The 24,175-nt window shown below is 38.0% G+C and overlaps 1 protein-coding gene across 11 annotated transcripts in view; it reads right to left on the bottom strand.

The window, feature by feature from the left end:
* Positions 1-24,175, bottom strand: part of ralgapa1 (Ral GTPase activating protein catalytic subunit alpha 1) — an 85,835-nt gene that overhangs the window by 10,332 nt on the left and 51,328 nt on the right. For all 11 annotated transcript variants that reach the window (XR_013295196.1, XM_077574170.1, XM_077574333.1 and 8 more), the window contains 2 exons: positions 21,856-22,014; positions 19,647-19,774 (listed from right to left, as the gene is read on the bottom strand). Coding sequence is in view for 10 of the 11 variants with exons in the window: in XM_077574170.1 (XP_077430296.1) it covers positions 19,647-19,774; positions 21,856-22,014 (287 nt within the window). In the remaining variant the exon portion in view is untranslated. The remainder of the gene's footprint in view (positions 1-19,646; positions 19,775-21,855; positions 22,015-24,175) is intronic.

Below are 24,175 nucleotides of genomic sequence, written 5' to 3'. Positions count from 1 at the left end.
CACCGAAAGCCTGGGGTTCGATCGAACCCAGGTTAAGAACAACTGATGTAATGTATTAAGTGGCATTTGGCTTTTAAAATGATATTGTGCAGTTTTACTTATTTACTTTTCCTTATTATATGAATCAACCTGACGACTAGGATGGGTTGCAAGATGCTGTGAATGTCAAATAATTCATTTTAAAAATCTTTATAATTGTGGGAATGCTGGAAGTAATTTTCACACAATTATTTTTCATAATCATTCTTGTAACACATATTTAATGTTCATTGACACGTTCTCTCTGACACTTCAATGATGACAGCAAGTCCTCTGCGGCGCAGTGAAAAGGCTACCACGGCGGAGCTATGACCAGTGAACAGGAGGCGGGGATTCGAATCCCACCTTAGACCAATTGCAGTGCAAGTTTTCTTTTTATTCATTTATCTTTCAACTAAAATCAAAACTTTGTAATTTTCACATAATTTATCTTTCAATTTACTTCATAAGCATTCAGCTTAGCATTCAGCTTTCCCATGCAATTTCTGCGGAAATTGCACTTAGTCTAGTTGAAAACGTGTTTTTTAATCATTGCGATGCATCATGAAACTAGACAAGTGTAAAAAAAAATAAATAAATACTTGCTTGACACTAAATCAATTGAGGATCAAAATTGAAAAGAATTGTGCATGTCTTCAGCCACTATAAATGGTTTCCTGTATGAATCCATATTAGATGGGGGAAAAGAATGGGCTGCTGTGGCCGTAGAATAAGGAAAGACATTCTCAAAACAATTTATCACTTGTATAACAGCCTTCAGCCATGGACTGCAAAGGCGGCGCAGGGACTCAGCAGAGGGCAGAGTAAATGGAAACCAGGACTTCAACTGTCCATCTATTAGCGATAACCTCATTGATAGAATGACATTTACGCTCTTGTCCTCAGTCCGAGTCATACATCCAACTATAATGACATCCAGGCGCAGCTGTTATAGTCATGTCAAGCACACACTCACATCTCCCTATAGTATTACCATTTACTTTCCCAGCTCCAATAACAAATGATTTTCAATGAGGGGACGTGTGTGTGTGTGTGTGTAGTACTACTGAACATGATGAGATCCATTGTGAACAAGAAAATGTGTATATGTGAGTGTATGTGACCCAATTTGAGTGTAGACGGGGGTAGGCCAGTGAATCTTCAAAATTAAATCTGCGTTTGTACCTCTGTGTGAGATAGCGAATAGCCAGCGAGCCATTTACAATAGTGCCCATGGGTTTTCTATTGGGTTAAATAGACGGTCTAAGGGCCTCAAAAGCAGAAAGATTCAGGTCTAATCGTAACTGATCCAGTTAGAGAAAATCATCAGAACAATAACATGGATCCCTTTAAAAGTGGAGAGACAGGCAGAGCTGGCGAAAAGGAAGAAAGAGGAAGAGGTCGGGGATGAAGAGAAAAGCATGAAAAGGGAACTAGAGTGGCAGCAACTCTAGGCAAATACTCGACTGTTATTTATATTATGCCAAAACGTAAAGTTTTGTCTTTAGGTTATATAAAGTAGTACAGTTGAGAAGGGGGGAATAAACGCCCCATACAACTGAAAAAATAAATAAATGCAAACGCTCCAATAGGAATGCAAGGCAATTGACAACGACTTGTAAACAAACACTCCAACCGTTCATCTTCCCGTCTATCCTAAACCACATGTGATAATGAAACCGTATACAGTACAAAGTTATTCAGGAGTGAGATGCTGAGAAGGGAACAGATGTGCTAATTTGGGGCCCAGAAAGGAGGAAGACTTAGAAGTGAAAATCTATAGGCAAGGAAAAAAAAATCGATGGGAAGTGGTGAAACACCACAAGTGATATAACAGTGTGAATGCTGTGTATGTGTATAGATGGTTGAGAATAGCAGCAGTCACACCGTTTCAAAACATACATCTCACGTTGGCTCGATATGCGATTTCAACACCTGCTTTTTCCGGCTTCCTGCATCACACATCAATGTGTGTGCATGCAGGGGAGATATGTGTAAATGCAAAGAAACAAATGTACAGTATGTATGGTGTACGCGCACCGTCTCCAACATTGGGCCAACCTGCACATTTGGGCAGAATTTATGATGCAATCAGATACCATTTGACAATGCAGATTTGCCTAATATGTCCGGTGAGTGCATGCATACACCTCTCAAATTTAAATGATTAAAACAAAAATCTTTAAGTATATAAAATGGATATTTAAAATATTATAATAAAATAAAAAATCAAGCCATTCTCATCACTGTTGAACTCTGTAGGCGTGTGCTGAATGCACTAAAACTACATGTTTTACCGTGAGAATATATCTACTTGGCTGGAATAGATGCCAACAAGTTGTCATGGGGCTTTTCCATTGCGCAACAACGAGGCACTCTAAAGCGGGCATGTCCATGAAAAGCCTGGTCCACAAGCTGTCTGTCACATGGCATTTGAACAGGGGTGTGTAGACTTTTTACTGTTCTAGCGCCTCTACTGTTCACCATTAACACAGCCGACTTCTCACACCACACGACGAACTGTCACCTGCAAAAGTTCTCGGGCGATGATTTTCGCCAGACTAAAGGTAATTTAACCAACCTCCTTCCGGTGAACATCCAGGAAATAAGACATTGAGATAGTGGACTCTAACAATGTTCACCTTAATAGGAACCTGGACTGGACTGACAACACTCAGGCTCTGTACAAAGAGGGACTGAGTAGACTACACCTGCTACGTAGACTGAGGTCCTTTGGGGTGCGGAAGGACTTATTAAGGACCTTCTATAACTCTGTGTTGGCCTCAGTCTTATTTTACGGTGTGGTCTGCTGGAGCAGCAGCATCTCAACTGCCGAGAGGAAGAGACTGAACAAATTGGTGAAGAAGGCGGGCTCTGTTCTGGGCTCCAGTCTCGAGACTGTAGAGGTGGTAGGCAACAGGAGAATGGTGACAAAGCTGTCATCTATCTTATCTTATACATCGCACAGTACTTTTGTTCCTTCTAAAATGTACACAGAACAAAGACATACAGCCAAAGCCAGAACCACTATGAGGAAAAAAAAATCCCTTTATGTTTCTCACTCTTTTTCTGTTGTCCTTTATTAAATCTGTCTCCTACAGTCATCTTCCCAGCATGAGATTCTATCTGTGGCTTTAAGTTGTTGTGCTCAAACAGCAGCTCCCCTCAGTGAGGAGACAGCAGAGCTGGACGCATTCTTAAGAAAAAGCTTAACTGTCGCCTGCATATTATGCATCGTAAGTCCTACACACCAGTTGCACCAGGAGCTGTGATGTGATGGTGCAATGAGTCTAATATATAAACAGGATTATTGGAATTTCTTCAAATGTTTTTGAGATCCTAAAAATTGAGGTATTATTGCACAAAACAGCTTTCATTGCTATAATGGAAACCTCTTGAATGATAGACAAAAATCCATTGTTTTCATTTCAAATTCATAAGAACTCGGGGAAAATCTCTGTACCTAATGAATATGAACAAGGCCCAACAATCTCTTCAACTGGAATTATGTCATTAGAAAGAATGGATTAGTCAAAGAGAAACATACAAAAAAAAGATGTGTATTGTCAACATTATGGCTTCAATCCTGGCCCAAAGGTTTTACTGGAATTGTTAAGTAGTTTTGCCTAAACCATAATGAAAAGGCAGCATTAATAATTGCTGCCATTATAAGATCAAAATAATAGGCTATGATATGATCACTTACAACACATCTACTGTCCAACCCTTGCTTCTGCCGCCTAAATGACATAATAATCATAACTATAAAATAGAGCATAATTGAATTTGAGAAGGCCCCCTTTTAGTCATTAGCAGAAAAATATCTCCTTTCCCAGGAGAAGACAGAAAGGAAGTGAAATGATGGGAGAGGCACGTGAGGGAGAGGGAGAAAGTGGAGCAAAGAAAGGTAGCGTGGTAGAGGAGAGTGAGACGGATAAAATGCCTCTTTTGTATCCAGTCAGAAACTCATTTTCTTTGGTGAGTGAAAAGAGTGACAATTCCGTGCCTATCCATTTTACCCCTTTTCTTTTCCTCTCTCTCCTGCAGCGCGGCTCATTGTGGCGGTGTTCGACTCCTGTGATCACTTGCGACAGAGTGAGAGTGGAGGCGAGTGGGCCAAAGAGAGGGCTTGTTAGCACATTAGGAGCTGGGCACACCACTGCAGGGTGTGTGTGCTGGAATACGAGTGTGGCAACACGTGCAACGCACTGTGTCAATGGAGTTACTGCTCATAACATCTTGCTCACTCATTATATCCGTGTGATGTCATTTTCAGGCAATTTGTTAAGATGGACGTGATCTTTTCCCCCTTTTTCAACAATGTTAAAGGGGACCTTAAACTTAAACATTTCTTGACAATAATATGTTATATGTGACCTCGCTACTCTAAACATGACATTCTGATTAATATTACATTTGTGGAATATGAGTTATGTAGCAAAATGCAGCCGTTTTTATCGGTCTCAGGGGGCAGCCATTTTGCCACTTGCTGTCGACTGAAGATGACATCACAGTTGCTCAGGGCTCAGGCAACGACCGATTGGTTGTTACCTGAGACCTGAGCATCTGTGATGTCATTTTCAGTCGACAGCAAGTGGCAAAATGGCCACCTTATATTGATAAAAATGATGGATTTTGCTGCTTAATTCATATTCTACTCACACAGTATTAACCAGAATACCGTATTTAGACTAGTGGGAAATGTGCGCGACATCAGCCAATCAGAATCAACCTTTTCTTCCTCTACTTCGGTTTGAAAGTTGAATAAACAAAGAAATAATAAACTAGTAAACAACGACGAAACATGCAGCTTAACGCGCATCTGATGGTCATCCATGTCTTGACGCGATCGTCCAAAGATGAAGCAATTTCGAAGAGAGGCTCCTTCCCATCATTTGTGTGGTGGTATCTCCAAAGCGACGTGGAGTAAATGAAGCCGACCATTGTGCAAGGTATGTCTTCAAAAAGACAGGCAAGATTACAATAATGTTGAATCATTTGAACAAGTACCATCCAAGTGATGAAAGCATGAAAATCTGTGTGCAGTTTGCACAGCGTGTTCACATAAACATTAGCAGCTAACGAGCCGCGCAGCCAATGGACCAAAGCAACAATCAAAAGTGTCATACATTTACATTTTAAGACATTCAAAAAATAATAATTTCTATTTATTATCATTTTCATTTTGTTTCAAACATTAACTTAATGAAAATTAAATTCTGAAGTACTTTTTAGGTAAATTATGTCAGTACAGATGCTTTAAAATAGGAAATTTAAAAACAGAAATAAGTCGTCATTATGGATGGATTTCTTTTTCTTCCATAGCCTCACTTCTTCGATAATAATCTTCAAGAAGGATTTTAAGTACATTTCCTGGCTCAGGAAATAGAATATTTTTCCTAAATTCATTGTTTTTAAATCATGCTAAACATTAATATTTAAAATCTTAAGTGGTAAACATTAGTAGGTTAACTTAAGCTGTAAGATAAATTTAACAGATTTAAAAAGCATGATCAAGTGGCCTAAATTTGACCTGGCAGAGACATCTCCCAATGGTTATGAGCAGATTGGTGAGGTGACGAGTGGACAGCGCAAACACGGGACAACGCCACGTCCCCAAATGGCATGTTTTCAAACACATCACAACTATCTACCATCTATTCTTACCTGTCACAAACCCAGCCCGGCGTAAAGGTAATGTTATGTTAGCAAGGTACATTGATATCACTTGTATAGAAAGAAGCCTGATGTAAAATTAACGGAAGGGTAGCTTTGGCGGACAGAAAAGTTTGTGTGACAATGATGGACATGAAATGGGATACGGCGTTAATATTTTTTAGGCTTTTTTTGTTAGATTTTTCTTTCCCTCTCCGTCTACCACGTGTCGTTATCTTTAGTATTGTCTTCACAGCTTTATATGGGCATCACTAGAATTGTGCAGTTGACCGGAATCAAATGTTCAGTCAGCGTTAAGAGTGAACGGAATGCCAATATACAAAGTAAAAGCACCTTACTATCTCTGACATGTATGGACATTGTGCAAATAGCCTACAAACTGCTTTATTGACAGCACCCAGGATTCTGCTCAGAGCAGATCAATAGTCTTTGACTCCTCTCGACTATCCAAGCGCACCACAGCAAATAATGCTGAAAATGACTCGCCACATCAACTGCCCTGGCGCCACTCTTGACAAAAAAACAAAGTCAAAAGAATGACTTAACTTATATGCCTTTTTTTTTCATGCCTTTTTTCGCTTTGCGAAAGTACACACCCTGAGGATCAAGCATTTAAGTTAATTTGGTAAAATGTATATTTACTTGTACATTTATGTTTCCAGAATTATTATTTACACATTCATACATTTTGGTATTTTTTTTGTACAAGTAACTAAGTTGATGTGTCGAATCTGCTGCTCTCCGTCATTCACTTGCATTTACCTAAAGGATGCTAGCTTCTGATTGGTTAGTGTTAGTCAGCTGACAGGGGATCAGGAAGTGTTGTCACTCTACCTGCTGTGTATGACGAGTAAAGTTTAAATTAAGAATGAATCTGTCTCCATCCTGCCTTTTCATTTTATAAACAGTGTCCCATTAACCACCAACAAATCCTCACGTTAGACTATAGCTAAGTATTTGTTGTAATTTTCAGAATTTTTCTTTGAAAAGTTTTTATAAAGTTGCAAATTTGCCACTTTATAAAGTGGCAAATTTGCAAGTTTTTTCTCTCTCAATATTACCTCTTCATGAAAAATATTTATACGTGGCCCTAATACGCCGTCATAGTTTCCCCCCGTTGTTTTTGTCCATTCTTCTGGTCATGTGGTCTTTGTTGTCCCTCGCGTTGACCCATTGTGACTTTTTTCAGCGTTTTGGGCTGTGACATTCTGTAAGAGCCATTTCTGTTAACTTGTTTTTATTTTTTGAACCTCCCACCACTTGGGGGAGCAGTGGTGCCCATTTGCCCTGGCCAGAGACTTCTTAATCAGTGGGATGATGAGTCTCAGGTGTAACCAGTGGGAGAAGAAAAACAGTTTTAGACCGTGGTCGGTGGCGTGGTGGGGGTGATCGTGTTGTGTCTGGTCATTACGGACTCACGTTCTCTGTCCAAGTGGAAACCAAATTGAAACGAAGTAAGTAAAATAAATCAACATTGTGAAGTCGAAAGTGGAGTGAGTCTGCGTCATTGAACCACGTGTCAAAACAAAAACGAATAAAATGAAGTGAAACTACGTTACATTTATAAAACTAAAATGATTTTTAAAGGGAAAACATCTGTTTTCATCCAGATTAAAATGCAACATCATCACCTTTGCCCCTCACCGAGAGGTTAAACGTCTCCAGAGAAACACACGCCTCTATCTCACTCGGCATCTCACACACCGCCACCACCATATCTGTCCTCTCCACCCGAGGCATTGGAACAGACAACAGAGAGAAGCACATCAGAGGGATAATACAATTGGAAAAGTTTTACAGCGTGTAATGATAAACCTGTGTACATGCGTGTGTGTCCATGCCCAAAGGAACACGCTAATGGGTTTATATCTTTCTGTGATAGCAATGATATGGAGGGCTTTGTGATTTCATTACCGGCGAGTGTGTGTGTGCATCCACGTACAATGGAGATGGGTTGGCCCAATGCACGACTCACATTGAGGGGCGATGCGCGCGCGCACACACACACACGCACACACAAAGATCGACTACAATATTTATCTCAATTAGGCTGCTCTTTAACTCAATGCTGAAGTTCAGGCCATGGAGAAATTGCGGCTTAATTTGACTCAACACGGGAAACCTCACCCGGCCCGGACAAGGACAGGATTGACAGATCTTTCTCAATTCCGTGGGTGGTGGTGCATGGCCGTTCTTAGTTGGTGGAGCGATTTGTCTGGTTAATTCCCCAAAAAAATGATACATTCATTATCTTTTGATGTGTGCAAACGTTTCATATCTTCGTCGTCACCACCGAGGAGCCCAGCAGAGTTCAATTGCAAACAAACACACAGTATGGGTGTTGGTGACCGTCACACAGATCATGACAATACTTCTCTAATTAAGGACATAGATCTTATTCTTATCTGCAGGCTCTAACAGTTAGACAACATTTGCCACATGCACACAAACAGCAACACCCTCAAATTGAATTGAATGAATTTGTCCTACAGTCCCAAGATGTCAAACTGAACCTCAGCAAATCTTGTAGAGCTCTCATGTGTGCCTCTTTTTTTTTCTTTGGCTTTTGGCAAGACTTAAAGCTGCACCTCGTAACATTTATGACTCCCTGCAAGTCTCTGGCCAATAGTTTTTAGAATGGATTCGGGTTCGAATTTCCCGCCCTCTGTCTGCAGATGTGAAGTCATGTGCTCAATGTGTTCAGGAAGAAGTCCAAATGCAGTTTCATTTTTCGGCCACAGGTGGCAGTAGCAATTCGAAATTCAATTTTCAAGGCCTTACTACTGAGTATGAAACAAATATGTTTCCTTTTTCTCAATGACTAATGAAATAATTGTTTTAATCTAAAATTTAAGGTTTTATGTGTTCTAAGTTTCCCAAAATTTGTAAGTAAATTCAATTTGAAATTTGATTTTTTTGTGTAAAAATACAGATATCTGAAAGGAACATCAAGCTTTCTAATGAAACTGTTGTGGTGTACCCATTTATGTTGTGCAGTGTAAACCGGATGGAACAAAGTCACATTTAAAGCAACACACCATTTTTAAAAAGCTAAGCAGATATTGTGTTAAATGGTTCATTTCAATTCTTCCCTGGAAAAATCGTCGTTTATGTTGACGATGATCATTTTATAGGCAAACTTTTAACGTTAGGCACCTTTAGATCTTGATCTTATTCATATTTCCATATTTTCAATTGGAAACATTGTTGTTTCAAACTAAGTCTGAATAAATTGGAGGTTTACCAGCCTTCTTGGACTGATTATGTTCAACGTCTGAGGTGACACCTTTTAAGACCCCCCCCCCCCAATTCCCCACCCTTACAACTCAAAGCATAAACACCTTGACAGATTCATAAACACAGTCACAATTTATTTTGCACGTTGGCGCTCATCTAAACGCAGGGCAGATTATGCTTGTTTATCGCTCAGAGGGAGGTCTGCTCTTGCAAAGGCTTGATCAAGCCACTGATGGCTTGGACTCATGGGTGTGCACTCGCATCTCACTGGTACAAGATGTGCATGGGCACAGTCATGACAGGACTCCGAGATTTTGGGAATTAGGTGAAAAATACATGATGGAACATGAGGGATGGAGACATTAACCTTATTTTTACTGTGGCCACTGATCTAGCGGTACACTGTCTTTCAGGTCTCTATTTATAACTTGACCAGAATTATATAAAGTATTGATTGTTTAATTGTGTGGACATGACACATATTTGTCCAAGAGGACCACCTTTAGATACTGAATTTCCTGATCGGTTTTATCTATTATCCTGATTATAAAATTATACCTCAATCTAATTAATAGATGAGTGTTGAAAAATTCACGCACACTTAAGAGTAATGGAAGAGATAGCTTTGACTTGCTTTGTTTGTTCTTTTCATTTTCTCTGTCTCACCACTAGGAAACGAGTAACCCCTTACCATCAGCTCTGCATTCACACACACAGAACTATGCTCATTTCCTTGAAATTCATTTGGACTGCCTAATTCTTGAATATCTAATTGCAATATTAATTTGCGTTCCATGACTGAGTGTGAGGTACTGATTACATACATTCTTGTCTTGTCTGTGATTGCTGTACAATAGTGCTGTCACTATTGAATATTTTTTAGAATTGATTAATCAATCGATTATTCAAACGATTAATCGACTAATCAGAATAATTTTAATTTTGCATTAAAGTGTATTACAAAAGCATTCCCCCCCTGATTACTGTTTATTAACCAGTAATTGGTATTCATAGTCATAAAATGTTTGTTTTTTTTAAGGGGGGGGGGGGGGTGATGTTGACGGTCTTCTTTCATGAAGGACTACAGAAATCAGTGTACAATTACAGTTGAAATGCTGAAATCAGAGGATGTGGACTATTTTAAATAAAAAAAAAGGCTCCAAATGATTACTTGATTATTAAAATAGTTGTCGGTTAATTTGATAATTGATTACATGTCGATTAATCAATTAATTTTGACAGCTCTAACTGTACAAAAACACAGCTATCAAAGCAGAACAGAGAAAGACATTTAAAAAAATATTAATTTATGATTTATGTAAATTAGATTTGATTTCAGTTGCTCTTTTTGACATTTCATTTAAATAGGACATTTAGAAAGTAACTTAACTTTCAACCAGAGCTAAATTTTTCATTACTGTTAGTGGAGTCTTTTCCCAGGAATGACTTTGTCTAAAATGGCATAATCAATAGTGCCTACCCACATCAAGACAAATTAATCTGTATAGCCTTTAATCCCAAAAGAGTCTCAAGGGGCTTCAGAAGCCCACAACTGACACCACCTGTTGTTAAGGGAATGTCTTTGAATATGTGACAAGTCGTTATTCTAGCTATCATTGTCGTGGACTGAGATTTTTCTTTCATTAATGTCAGTAAAATAAATATTTAAATATACCTGTATAGGTGTGTGCACGTCATCTACGTCACATTTAAATCATCCAGAGAGTTGATCTTCTCCTTTGTGACTTTAAAATGAAAAACAGACAAACAGTGAAGCCAACTAAGATTCAATTTTTTGGGCTGTGATGCTGCATGACTCCATCAAACAAAATAGGATCTAGGCAAGAACCACCAGCAATGTTGTTTTCTCTCATATCCGTTATGGTGAGGAAAGTTTCGGACCTTGGCGGGTTTGAGGATGGCATGACACCATTTTAGCATCGGCAATAACAAAGTGTCTTCAATTTGTGAGGTTGTGCCCTCACCTTTCTACCATTGTGAGGGACACACTCTTCTTGTCACATGCTGCAGATTGTAGTCTCACTGGGACAATGGGCTCAATTGAGGGAGCTGGCAAAAGAAGCCAGGCGGTCCGCTAGCGTTTGGCTGCTCTTGCCGTGCGTGCATGTGTGTGGATATGGGGTGGGGGGTATAATAGCACTACATGCCCAAAGCTGCCATCATTTCACTGGGAACACAGTGTGACAGAGAGGGAACGGCGGTGACACATACATGCACACACAAACAACTGTGCTATCACACTGAGCCATATGCTGACCCCAGCCACATTACAACTATCCCTGCCAATCAAGGGCTACACGCGCACACGCACACGCACACACTCGCACAATAGAACTAATCCTGAAAGCATGAAGCAGCTAAATGCAGTATGAACATTTAACATCTTGAAAGACAACATACATAGATAAATAAATGACATGCATTTCAATATTCAGCCATGCAACCATACTCCTGCAAAAACTGCTTGTGATGGGTATGTGTGTGCGTGTATTTGTTTGTGTGAGTGTGTGTGTGTATCAGCTTAGCATCCCTCCAGCATTGTTCCCCCAGAAGCACAATCATTTCAGACCAGATGGAGAACGGCCACAGCTTGCTCTTTAACCTACACTCCAACATCTAACGCATGCAAATATTCACTGTAGAAGATTGCGGTGCCGCTGTTACAGTTGTTGATCGACGTATGACAGTCCAACTGCTTATCTGATGGAACAATGTAGGGTTATATCTTAAAGTAGTACCAATGATGATTACATAAATACTCCAAATCTTCTCAAGAAAAATTTGCCACTCCCTCTTAAAAATCTCACAACGTTAGAGAAAAGTTATGTTGGATTTGCCCTATTTCAACTGTACTTTTTTCAGGCTAATATATACTGTACAGAGAATCATTTGGTCGCCACAGGAACAGACAGCAACAGGCATGTGCATGAATCAATGTTGTGTTTGTGGGATAGTGTTGTCTCGGGCTGGGATTGTTGCTACCTCACATTTCACATTTCACTCCTTTGTTTGAATGACAAATGCTTACATTTAGCCTAAATCGTTTATCAAAAAAATGGCTCATTGCTAATAATAAACTGATATGTTTTTTTCCCCACTGATACCGATTATTAGTCGTCAAGGAGGCAGAAAACCGATATTTGAAGCCGATATTAATTTGCAGTAAAAGAGAAAATATTAGTCAACATTTTTTTAAATTACCTTTGCTGAAATAAAATTAACTCACTTGCTCCCCAAAACGTATAAATACGTTGTATTTTAAATATTCCCAGTGTCCCAAAGACGTATTTATAAGTTTTTTTTTTTTTTTTAATGTTTTGATGCAGCCTCTGAACTGAAGAGAACGGGTGAAGCAATGGTAGTTATTACAAAAAACAGCCAGCAGATTATAGGAGATCAACCAGGGCCACGTTGCAAAAAAGCTCTTTTGCCCACTGTTTAAAACAGATTTGTGAATAATGATGACTCAGCTATATTCTAATGCTAATTGCTGCAAAATGGAAAACGATAGAATTTATTTTCCTGAGGAAAGAAGAGACTCTAATCTTTCTTTTGGTTGTTTCCATGTTTTTATAGCAACACAATATTCTGTGTGCCTTGCAAAATCATTCAAAATCCAATAAAACAGCTGTGAGCAAAGGGGATTGCTTCAGTGAAAATGATTGGGAGTGAACGAGTTAAGCTTGTTTGCTATGACAACTTTTTAAATTTTCAACATTTTGAAGGTTTTGCTTTTCATTTTAAACATATAAAGAATTGACAGCCTTGTTTAAAAATTATAACAAAAATTGCAAGGATCTTCCAGGGTCATCAGCAGCATGTGTTAAGCTAAATTAAAAAGTAATCAAGTAAGTAGCTCCCTAAAGTTTTCCACTGTAAATAAAGCTTTGCAAAATTTCAACATACAGTATCTTTATTTTATTTCTTTAATTAAAAAAAAAAAAAAGTACAAGGAGTTCTCAGTGTCACCATCATCTTTGATAAAATGGAAATTTAAATCAATACATAAATGAAAAATTCCCTGTATCTCACTGAGCAACAAATGCATGCGAATGTAGCTTATTTGGGGTTTTCGTCAGGGTTCAAAAGATCTTCGCAGAAAGTGAACATTTTTGGTGGTAAATTTGTGACGCTTGCAAACATTAACTGCTCAGTGAGATACCAGCTTTGCCGATGTTTGTCTAAACGGCAAATATCGGCGCCGATAATCAGTCTATCCCTAATTATTGCCACAAGTTACATTTTTGAATAAAAAAGAATATCCACAAATCTTCTACCTTTTTTTTGCATATTAATAAACAGCAGCAAGAATGAATTTTCAAGACCCCACAAAATGTGTATAATTATTAGCACTACCAATCAGAGGGCTAAAAATAGCAGACTATTTAGCTGCAGCAATCAGATGGAAAAATGCTGATGTCAGTGAGCCTTTTTAAAGGCACAGAGTTATGAAACTTGAATCTGATTGGTTAAAAAAGGAGACAATGGTGCGCGTGTGTGTGTGTGTGTGTTTAACGCCAACACACGGGATTCGCAAGGCGTTGGGGCAGGTAGCATTTAAATGGCAACACACAGAAACTGATATTTGATTGGACAAAAACAAAACAAAAAGTCCCACCAACGATTGGAAGCTGCACAGCCAAGACATGCTATGAAATGACAACAAAAGTGTGTTGGAAATGAATCATTACAATTTCATCTAAGTTTTAAATGTAGGTCTGTGCTAATGATCGTGTTTGGGCCAGCAGAGAAGGCCTTGAAGGACTTGACTACACGACACTGCGAGATGTCATTGTACTTAAACACAGCTGCCCCGGCAACTTGGCACTATGAGTTGTGTGTGTGCTTTTGGACGGCTGTGGTCATGGTGAATGAACGATCAGAGGGAGTTGGAAGGCAGATGGACTGCCCTGAGGGCCAAAAGACAGAATGTGAGTCAAAAAAAAAAAACATGAGGGGGGGGGGGGCTGTGGTAAACCACTGACACTTCTAGCCCTGCCAATCCTCTTTTTACTCCCCTCCTCTATTTGATTGTTTGTCAGCCTCTCTGTGACCATAGCTCATGTCACATTGCAACAATAAATCAGAAACATACAACACACAGGAGAGAGAAGAGGAAGCCCAAGGACTGTGTTAATGTACGGTCTCTTTTGTGGATCACTGCTTCACAATAGCCACGTCCCATTTCAGGGCCTGCATCCTTCAAGAGGCTGCATCTGAAGGCCGATGACAGATAGAAAGCTACGACGTGGAGCCTGCACCGATGCAATGCTCCTTCAAATGTGGCCTTCATTTAAGGCTACTGCAACTAAGCTTTCATGTCTTGTATTTTATGTATAGCTTAATACCAAAATGAATCTTGCCTTGGCCAGAGAAAGTTTTAAATGTAATGAAAACTTGTATCTTTAATGTTAAATTTGGCCAGAGTACGATTCATTTTGGATTTTAAAGGAATATTTTCTGAATATGCAGCAACCTAAATGCTTTCTTTTGTTAGTAATATTTGTATTAGGAATGATGTGGAAACATGACAACACAGAAATCTCTTATTTGACTGTCCCATTTATCTAGGCATGAGTTATTATGACCTTTTCATCCATTTTGTAAATGTTCCTTTACTTTTTCAAAGTGTATTATTTATTAATGATCTTTTACAATGTTTAACCCATTAAGTAAGTTCCCACCGGGAACTTCTACCGTTAAAGCCGGGAGCGCTCCTGTGCTCTTCTCCCTTTAAACCTGGGAGAGCGGACATGTCATTTTGGCGTGTTTTGACCAATTATTGGTCTCTTAGCCGATGAAATGCCTCAAGAGAGTGACGTGGGCCTCATAGCATGTCCTGGAATTTTATTCAAGCATTTATGGTTGACGCAGATTCGCGGGAGTTATGAAATAAATGACACGATTGACGACGGCGCGGGAGGAATTCGAATCCGTGTAACGAGTTGACAGTGAGATACTGTTATGAAATGTGTTTGACAATGGGGATGTTGAACATTTTGACGGCTTTGTAACGGAATGGACGACGAATAATTACCCATATCAAAAAATGATGCTGAAACTGGGAACTCCCTACATTTTTTATTTAAAAAAAAAAAGAATAGAATAAAAAATAAAATTAAGAAATTATGTTGAAATTTTGGAAAACTTTATTTACAGTAGAAAAATTTAGGTAGCTATTTACTTAGTTTTTAATTGAACTTAACACATGCTAATGACCCTGGAAGCTTCCTGCAATTTTTGTTATAATTTTTAAACAAAACTGTCAATTCTTTATCCGTTTAAAATTATTTTATTTTTTTAATTCTGACGCTAATATTTGCTCTTTTACTGCAAAGAAATATTGGCTTGAAATATTGGTTTTCCGTCTCCTTGACTACTAAAAATCGGTATCGGCCTTGAAAAATACGTATCGGCCTATCACTAATACTTAATGTTGAGCACAAAAATAGTGCTCTGACAAATATGTGCAGTATAAATTCATATGTATAACGTAACATATGGTGTTCCACAGGGTTCAATTCTGGGGCCTCTGCTGTCTTCAATGTATCTATTGTAGCTGCTGCCCCATCCTAAGAAAACAACAGTGGATGATTTAAAGGCACAACTAGCTATCTAGCGAAATGAATGGAACACTTCCTTAAGATGCATGGAGATAGCGAATACAAGAACAAAACACTTTCTAAATTCAAGTTGAAGAGAGACAGATTCGATGAAAAGGCTACTTGTAAACCCTATACCTATGTCTTGAATACGAAAAAAATCATTATTTTATTTTTCAACAAAGAAGGGTTCGGTGAATGCGCAGAGAAAACTGGTTGGGGTTCAGTACCTCCAACAAGGTTAAGAACCAGTGCTTTAAAACCAAATACACCGAATCAAAACTCCATCGTGAAGCAGTGAAGTTTATAAGTTATTTAAACTAGAGGTGTCAGGCGATTAAAAATTTTGTAATTAATCACATGACTTCAATAGTTAACTCACAATTATTCGCTAACTTATATCTGTTCTAAAAGTACAATAAATGTACAATATTTTCTAAGTTTCATACACTTAGCAAAAAGTGGATTTTTTTTTAATCATATGGCTGCATCTTTTAGTCATTGATACAGTAGTCATTTCATAATAATTCATACAATTTTGTTAAAATTTAAATGATGTACTGTACTGTAAAAAACGTGTGATATTGATTTGTGTTGAGGTCATTTTCTGTCACTAGATGGCATTATTGCATTTGTAAGACAACAGCTCAGTGCATTTTTCTTTTCATATTAAGAGCTATATAATCTTTAACATGAAGTAACTTGTGAAATTCTGCACATTTTTTAAATTGTAAAATACAATTTGACCCCAGTTCCCGCAAACCTAAGCATTATCATCAAAATAATTACTGCTAAATTTTGACGTGAACGTGTCTGCTGCGTTGTGACTGGAATTCCCACAGTACAGGCTTTCCAAGTAAGGGGCGATCATTAATCGAACGTTGAATTTTTTTTTGTTTCCATTAAAGGAATTTTAACTCAAAATGAACGCACTCATTTTGACACCCCTAATTTAAACTAATCTATTTATTTATAGTGTACCTATGTTAGACATTTTATTTGAACATCTGTTATGTCTGACTCATTCAAGAACTACTCATTCATTTATTCAAGAAGTCACTTCTCTTCTGTCATTTTTCGTCAGTGAATGAATCTCCATGGAAGAGGAACAAACTATTGAATAAGATAATAGAAAGAAAGTGATTATATCAAATAAAATCCAGACAACACAACTTATAAAAAGGAACCAGAGAACAGAGAAGGGTAAAGCAGAGAATGCAAAAAACAGGGATCGAGTTAACTCCAATTGTTACATCAGAGTACAACTGATCTGTAAGCATTTGAAAATCAATTATAATCCTTTACTAGTTCAAATGGGTTTGACCATCAAAGCTCATCTTTGTGTCCGGGTGGACATTAGCACCCACTTCCAAGCAGCTCCCTGCAAGCCCAGCGACGGTCGCATTGCTCATCTTGGAATGAGAAACGACAACGAACGGGACAACATGTGGAAAAAGATGAGAGGATGACGCACAGGAGTGAGAAAAGGCAACAAAGACGTGACAGATGTGGAGACATTGAGGACGAAAGACGTGTGTGCAGTCGAGAGACTGAGAGTCAATAATGACTGATTACTGTAATTCAGGCTGTCAGAGGCATCGACCTGCTGCTGCCACCAATCAATACTCACCAGGACACCAGCAGACACACAAACACCTCTAAACCAGTGTGTAACGTGTGACATCACTCACAGTCCTACAAATCGTATGGATAGATGTGCACAAACCTTACACCTTACACAAACATGTCACACATGGACAACCTCAAGTCACAGATATGTGACAGAAGTTACATGCACATTGCCTCACGTCCACACACATTGCAATGGAGGTCTCAGCTAGAAGCTAAAGCCCCTAACCGAGTCGCTCACTATCTCTCCACTATATCTTACTAGTTGGACGCAAAACAAAATGGATTCTTTAGAACTTCCCCCAATGCTTCTATTTCCCCCCCCCACACGTTTCCCACCTCCCACCTTCACATGTGCTAGTTCACTGAAAAGTGTTAACGGCATAGCGAACAGTCAATAGCACTGGCACAAACTAGAATGCTATTACTGAGCTTTCCATGATCTAATTCTCAAAATGTGATACATTTACATATGTATATCAAATGTAAATTAATCTGCTGATTATTCAAAAACATATTTAATGCACAAAATGGTGTTCCCATAGCATTTGTGTGTGACTATTCATTATTTGAAGGAAGGAAAAAAAAACCCAAGTCGATGCTAACTTCCTGTTAGCATTTGAATGGGATCTTCTTCTTTAGCATTAGCGCTAGGCTAGTGAAGTTTTAAAAACGAAGCATGGTTTGTATTTAAACGATTACATTTTTTAATCAGATTAATCACATCTTAGAATTTTCGTTAATCACGATTAATCACTTAATAAAAAAAGGCTTTTTTTAATCAATATTTTTATCTTGCCAAATTTGAGGAGCACCGGTTATGTGTTAATTCTTTTGACATTTAATGTTATGAGGACGTCTTCAAAATGTTTTGACCCACTGCACACGCTCATCCTCCTCTTTTTCTAATCAATAAATTACTTGCATATTTTAAAATGGGGAAAGAATTACCCCAAATGAAAAAGATGATGAACAAATCTTCTAAATGTCATATGCAAAAATTTATTAAATGCTTTACTTTAATGCATGTAATTATGTTTATTGCTCAAACAACCTGTGCAAACGTAGCCATCCGCTGTCACGCTAAAGGATAATCTATGGTCAAAATTAATAGTGCGATTAATCTGCGTTAATTCATGATTAATGCAATATTTTTTTGCGATTAATTAATCAGTTAATGCTTTAACTTTGACAGCACTAATTTAAATATACAGTGGATGTAATTCTTATCGTTGTGTGTTTAGTTTTACAGTTAACCCCAACTGCAGTGTCATTAAACACCTTAAAGGATGTTTAGAGACAACAGAATAACCAGAATAACGCTCCACACTTGCTAGTTGCTAATGCTATGCAAGCAAAATGGTGCATTCAGGGTACTTTCACAGCATCGGAAACTTCGGGTTTCTTTGATGATAACGTTTTAAGGGGAAAATAACCGGCCATTTGCCCCAATTGGCTGATTGTTTTGGCCGGTGTTTGAAGGGGAATAATCGGCCGATTATAATCGGAGGCCAATTAATCGGTCGGGCCCTATTAAATACTACACTCATGAAATGAAATAGCTAAAAGAAAACCCTCCTACACGATATGTTTAAAATTAAATATCTTTTTTTACAGATATTCATTTGAAAACAATTAAATTAGACACACATCACAGATTATTTCAAATGTAGCAGACTGTGTGCTTTTGGTGCTGTCGGTACATTGAGCTACTACAATTTTTAACGTTTTACATTTTCTGAACTACCAGCACATATTTGGTGAATAAAAGTGTGAGTGAAGCCCTGCACCTGACTGTTTTTTGACAAGAGAGTACGACTGTATGTCCACTAATGAGCATTGAGTACAAGAGCACTTATTTTGAAACTGCGAAGGAAAAGTAATCGATAACAATTGATGAAAGTGCCATCACTTACGATCATACAGACAGGCTGAATGCACACCTGTCTTTCAGTCCTTGCACAATTTTCCACACATACACACAATACATTCAACTGAAGGGACGAGCAACATTATTTTTGGGTCAAGTTACTTTACCCCTTGCATCCTTTGTGTGACGCCTGAGTTATATTTATAATATCTTGAAATATTTAGGGAACAATGCGGTTCTGTTCTTTGTTCATGTGATAAAGTGCTGATTTTGCTGATTATATTTACAGAATACACGATGAAAACCCAATTAGAATATAGCATCTTAATTCAGGAAGCCAAGGAGTAAGAATTTTTTTAAACAATTTTAAAGACGTCTATACAGTATTTGTCCCATGTGGATATATCAAACACACTGCACTGCAATTCTAATATGTCCTGCTGGGAAGTGGGAAACAATGACCCGAACTTTTTGAAATGCTGAATCCTTCCCTCCCTTTGTCCATGAACATGACAATGACAAATAAAAAGGCTTAGTGACTTACATTTCAACGTCCAATTCTTCCATGTCGGAGTAGGTTTTTAAAAGGATACAAGTTCTGGTAGAGAGGAATGAGAGATTTCAGTGCCCGACTTGCATTGATAGCCGTGGCTCTGACCATTGTTGGCAAAATCTTCATGTCCACTATGGCACCGTCAAACAGTGGACCAAAAAAAGGGACCTACAATGACAAAATATGTTGTGACACATGCAATAGACAGAACAATTCTATTTCAGTGGCATAACATCAATAAGTTAATGAACAGTTAATTGTTGTTTGTCAAAGAAAAAATCCTCTTAACAGTTCTGAAATATAATGATGTCAAAGTTTTGAGGAAGTTGTTTTCATGATATACTATTCAATTGATGCTATGTTTCAGATGCAGATTCAATTTGATATTGTGCTTAAGGAATCCACCCAAGAGAATTTTTTTTTTATTGAATCAATTTGAAGACCAGATCCCCAGCCTGTTTGATCCATGCCTGAATACAGTGCTTTCAGGACAACAACGCAGAAAATATCTTATCTAACTTGCTTTCAGATTCACAATAATTCAATATTTTTGCTTGAAGGATGAATGAAACAGAAGAGGATTATGTTATTACTGCTGTGGTATCTATGTCACACAGAAAAAAAAATACTTTTATTGCGTTAAGTCTTGTTTAAAATAGAGTTACATTATCAGTGCTGTGGTATTAATGTCTGTGCTCGAACCTAAAACATAAAACAGAGCAGCATCTCTCTGGATTGTCAGACAATCTGGATGCATATCTGTGTCGTCTGCAATGACCATGCGCTTTTAGCAAAATACAGTTTTCAACTGCAATGCGACAGAATTGCCTTAAAAGTTCATGAGAGAGTAAATATGTCAATTAAAATCATGCAATGGATTCATCTATCCATTTTATCCATCCAATCAATTAATCAGATTCATTTTAAGTTTGCATCAAAGTGTATTACAAAAGCATTTATTCCCAATTCCTGTTTAACCAGTGATTGGTGTTTATTTCGTACTTCTCATTCGTATAGTGATTAACTCATTTGCTCCCAAAAACGTATAAAAATAAAAACATTTTATTTGAAATATTACCATGGTCCCAAAAACGTATTTACATGTTTTTTTAATGTTTTTTTTTTTTTTTAATGCTAGACACTAGAGCATACAAAATACTTTGATGCAACCTCTGACCTTTAGAGGTCACTTAAAGCAATGGTTGTCATTACAAAAAACGGCCAGTAGGTGGCAGCAGAGTATATGAGATCAATTAGGGCCATGTTGCAAAAAAAAAACTATTTTCCCCAGTGTTTTCAACAGGTTTGTGAATAATGATGAAACTTAGCTATATTCTAATGCTAATTGCTGCAAAACAGAAACAGATAGAAATATAAAAGACTCTAATCTTTCTTTTGGTAGGTTCCATGTTTTTATAGCAATATAACACAATATTCTGTGGGCCTTGCAAAATCAGTCAAAATCAAGTAAAACAGCCGGGAGCGAAGGGGCCTGCTTTAGTCAAAATGGCTGCCAGTGAATGAGCAAAAAACATAACAAAAAAAAACAGGTCAATGTTTTCCAACGTAAAAACAGATGTTTGCAATGGTCTTATTTTGATTAAACACAGAAGATAATCAGTCTTTTTTCAGGAAGGACTACAGAAATCAGCGGACAATTTTTGATTAAAAAATGGCTCAAAATTATTACTTCACTATTAAAATAGTTGTCAATTAATTTGATAATCAATTACTTGTTAATTAATCAATAAATTTTGACAGCTCTAAAGCATACAATTCAATTTTTATTATCCCGAAGCAACTAAATTAGTCTTCATATATAATGAACATTCATTGACCCATTTGCATCCTCAGTAAAATGTGGTTCACTTGGTCGTATTGTATGTTTGTTTTGTTTTTATTCCATATTTTCCAATTACAAAGTTTGCCAATTCAACACCTTAATCCTTCTTCAAGGATGAATTCTCCATGTCAGATTCTGAGCATTACAGAGTTTCAAATGATTTCTACGTGTATTTCATTAGAACAAAAAACAAAAAAAATCAGCTGTTCTATTTGTCTACATGCTAATAGAGTAAAACTAATCTCAGTTCGTGTTCTTTTAAACATAAAAATATCCATTGCTCGCTGACAAATAATTTAAAAAGTGAAGATAGAAAGGAACCTCAGAAAATCTTTCATAAAAAAAAGAAAATGCATTATTTGGTTATTTCACTTAATTTAAATTCAAATAAATGGATTGCCAATACCTCCGGTTTTTTGAGGATATGGATGGAATACATGTGGTTTTTCATGGGGTAAATGACGATTAGCACGTCACCAAACTCTGTCGGGATGATGCCTCGCCGATAGTCTCTGGAATGTTCCGACCAAACGATGTGAACCTCGTCATTACCCAGGTGTCTCAGCTGGACAGAGGATAGGAAGAATGGGGACATGTCAAGACAGGAAGCTAAATAATAAAGATTAAAGTCGAAGACAACCCCAACATTGTCTTTACAATATGTTCTATGCACCCCACTAATCTTAACACATTCTGATTAATATTACGTTTGTGGAATATAAAGTGATCAGCAAAATCCACCCATTTTTCTCCGTCTCAGGGGACAGCCATTTTGCCCCTTGCTGTCAACTGGAAATGGCATCACAGTTGTTCAGCGCTCAGGTAACAGCCAATTACAGCTCAGCCTCAGAAAACAGGTGAGTCGTGAGTGGTTGTTACCTGAGCCGTTCGGCACTGATGTCATTTTCAGTTGACAGCAAGTGACAAAATGGCCGCCCGAGATGGACAAAAACAGGTGGATTGTGCTCTTTAACTGATATTCCACAAACGCGATATTAATCCTAGTGGAGCTAAATAGAACATATTAAGGTAAAGAACATTTGTGGGTTGACTCCCCCTTTAATACTGATCTGCAATTTGAACAAAATACACAACAAAATTATTCTGTGCAGTATGAACCTATTCAATCCCAAGAATATATGAAAGTTGCACAGTGAGCTACATCGGGTATATCCATCCATCATACATCCAAGGTTTTAGATTCCTTGTGTATACATGTATCTGTGTGTGCACAACGTTTGGCCGTGAGGGTGATTGAGTGAATGTGTGAAGATGGAGAAAGGACAAGAAGATGGAGTGAAGCTCTGGAAAGATGGAGTATGGACAAGAATAGAGATAGGAACATCTGTGTGTGCGTGTATACAAGCATGTGTGCATTTGCAATACGCAGGGCTGCCATTAACCTCAATGTCAGATAAACCAACCACCTTATCCCCCTGTCTTGTTACCTTAAAAGTAGCACAGGTTGTGTTGTGTTTGAGAAATAGGGATAGAGCGATTATCGGCCGGGCCGATTATCAGTGCCGATATTTGGTATTTTGACAGATATCGGCATCGGCCTTTTTACGAATCTGAAGTTGGTATCTCACCGAGCTGTGAATGCTTGCGAACGTAGCAAATTTAGGGTTTTCATCAGGATTTGGAAGATGTTCACAGTCAGTTTTTACTTGTCACAAAGACATTTTGAACATACAGACGCTCCCCTACTTACGAACATTCGAGTTACGAACAACGGTATATACGAACATGTCTGCGCGCATGCGCGCAGGTCAAAAAATGTTCAGAAAGAGATGCTGTAAGTTAGATTTTTTATTGCGCACCTTTTTCCAAGTACTGTAGTGCTTCTTTCCGCCGCTAATACCGACGCTTGGCGCTGTCACCCAGCATTGGAGGCTCAGCAACGTGTCGAGGAGGAGGAAGAAGAAGAAACGCCTGTCGCTCATAGATAAAGCCATCGCACTCTTCGAGCAGCAAGACCCAAATATTGAACGTTGCACAAAGGTTGCAAATCAATTGAATGATGCCATACAGTGCTACCGCATCATTTATGATGAAAAAAGAAGAAAACTGTGCAATCGTAGTTAGATCGCTTCTTTCGGCCAGTTTCTAGTAAATCCTCCAAGGAAGATACTCATCAACCCTCATCTTCTTCTCCGCGACCCTCAACTTCTTCCTACATTGAAGTTACGGAGGAGGAAGTAACTTTTGAAGCCCATTCCAGCGACGACGAAGAACCTCTCATGATATAAAATCCTCCTCCTCCTCCATCAAATCCTTAAGCATCGAGTACATCTTCCATAAGTAAGTTAAACTTCATTTTATTTATCTTATTACGTACATGTACATACTGTGTGTGTCTCTCGCTCTCTCTCTCTAACATACGTAGTACAGTACTGTACGTATTCTCTTTAAACATAAATTATAATACAAAATATAGCACTGAAGCAACTTACGAACAAATTCACCTTACGAACGATCGCTCGGAACGTAACTCGTTCGTAAGTTGGGGAGCGTCTGTATTAAATTTTTCACTGTCTGCGAAGATCTTTTGAAACCTTTTACGGACCCTGACGAAAACCCCAAATTATCTACATTCACATGCATTTGTCGCTCAGTGTGATACAGGAAATTTTTCATTTATGGATTTATTAAAATTTTCAGTTTATAAAAAATGATGTTGACACTGGGAACTCACTACATTTTTTATATTTAAAAACTAAAAATAA

The sequence above is a fragment of the Vanacampus margaritifer genome, chromosome 1 (assembly GCF_051991255.1).
Source record: "Vanacampus margaritifer isolate UIUO_Vmar chromosome 1, RoL_Vmar_1.0, whole genome shotgun sequence".
Lineage (NCBI taxonomy): Eukaryota > Metazoa > Chordata > Actinopteri > Syngnathiformes > Syngnathidae > Vanacampus > Vanacampus margaritifer.
Note: the sequence above shows the minus strand (reverse complement) of the source record. Positions and strands in the feature narration are given on the sequence as shown.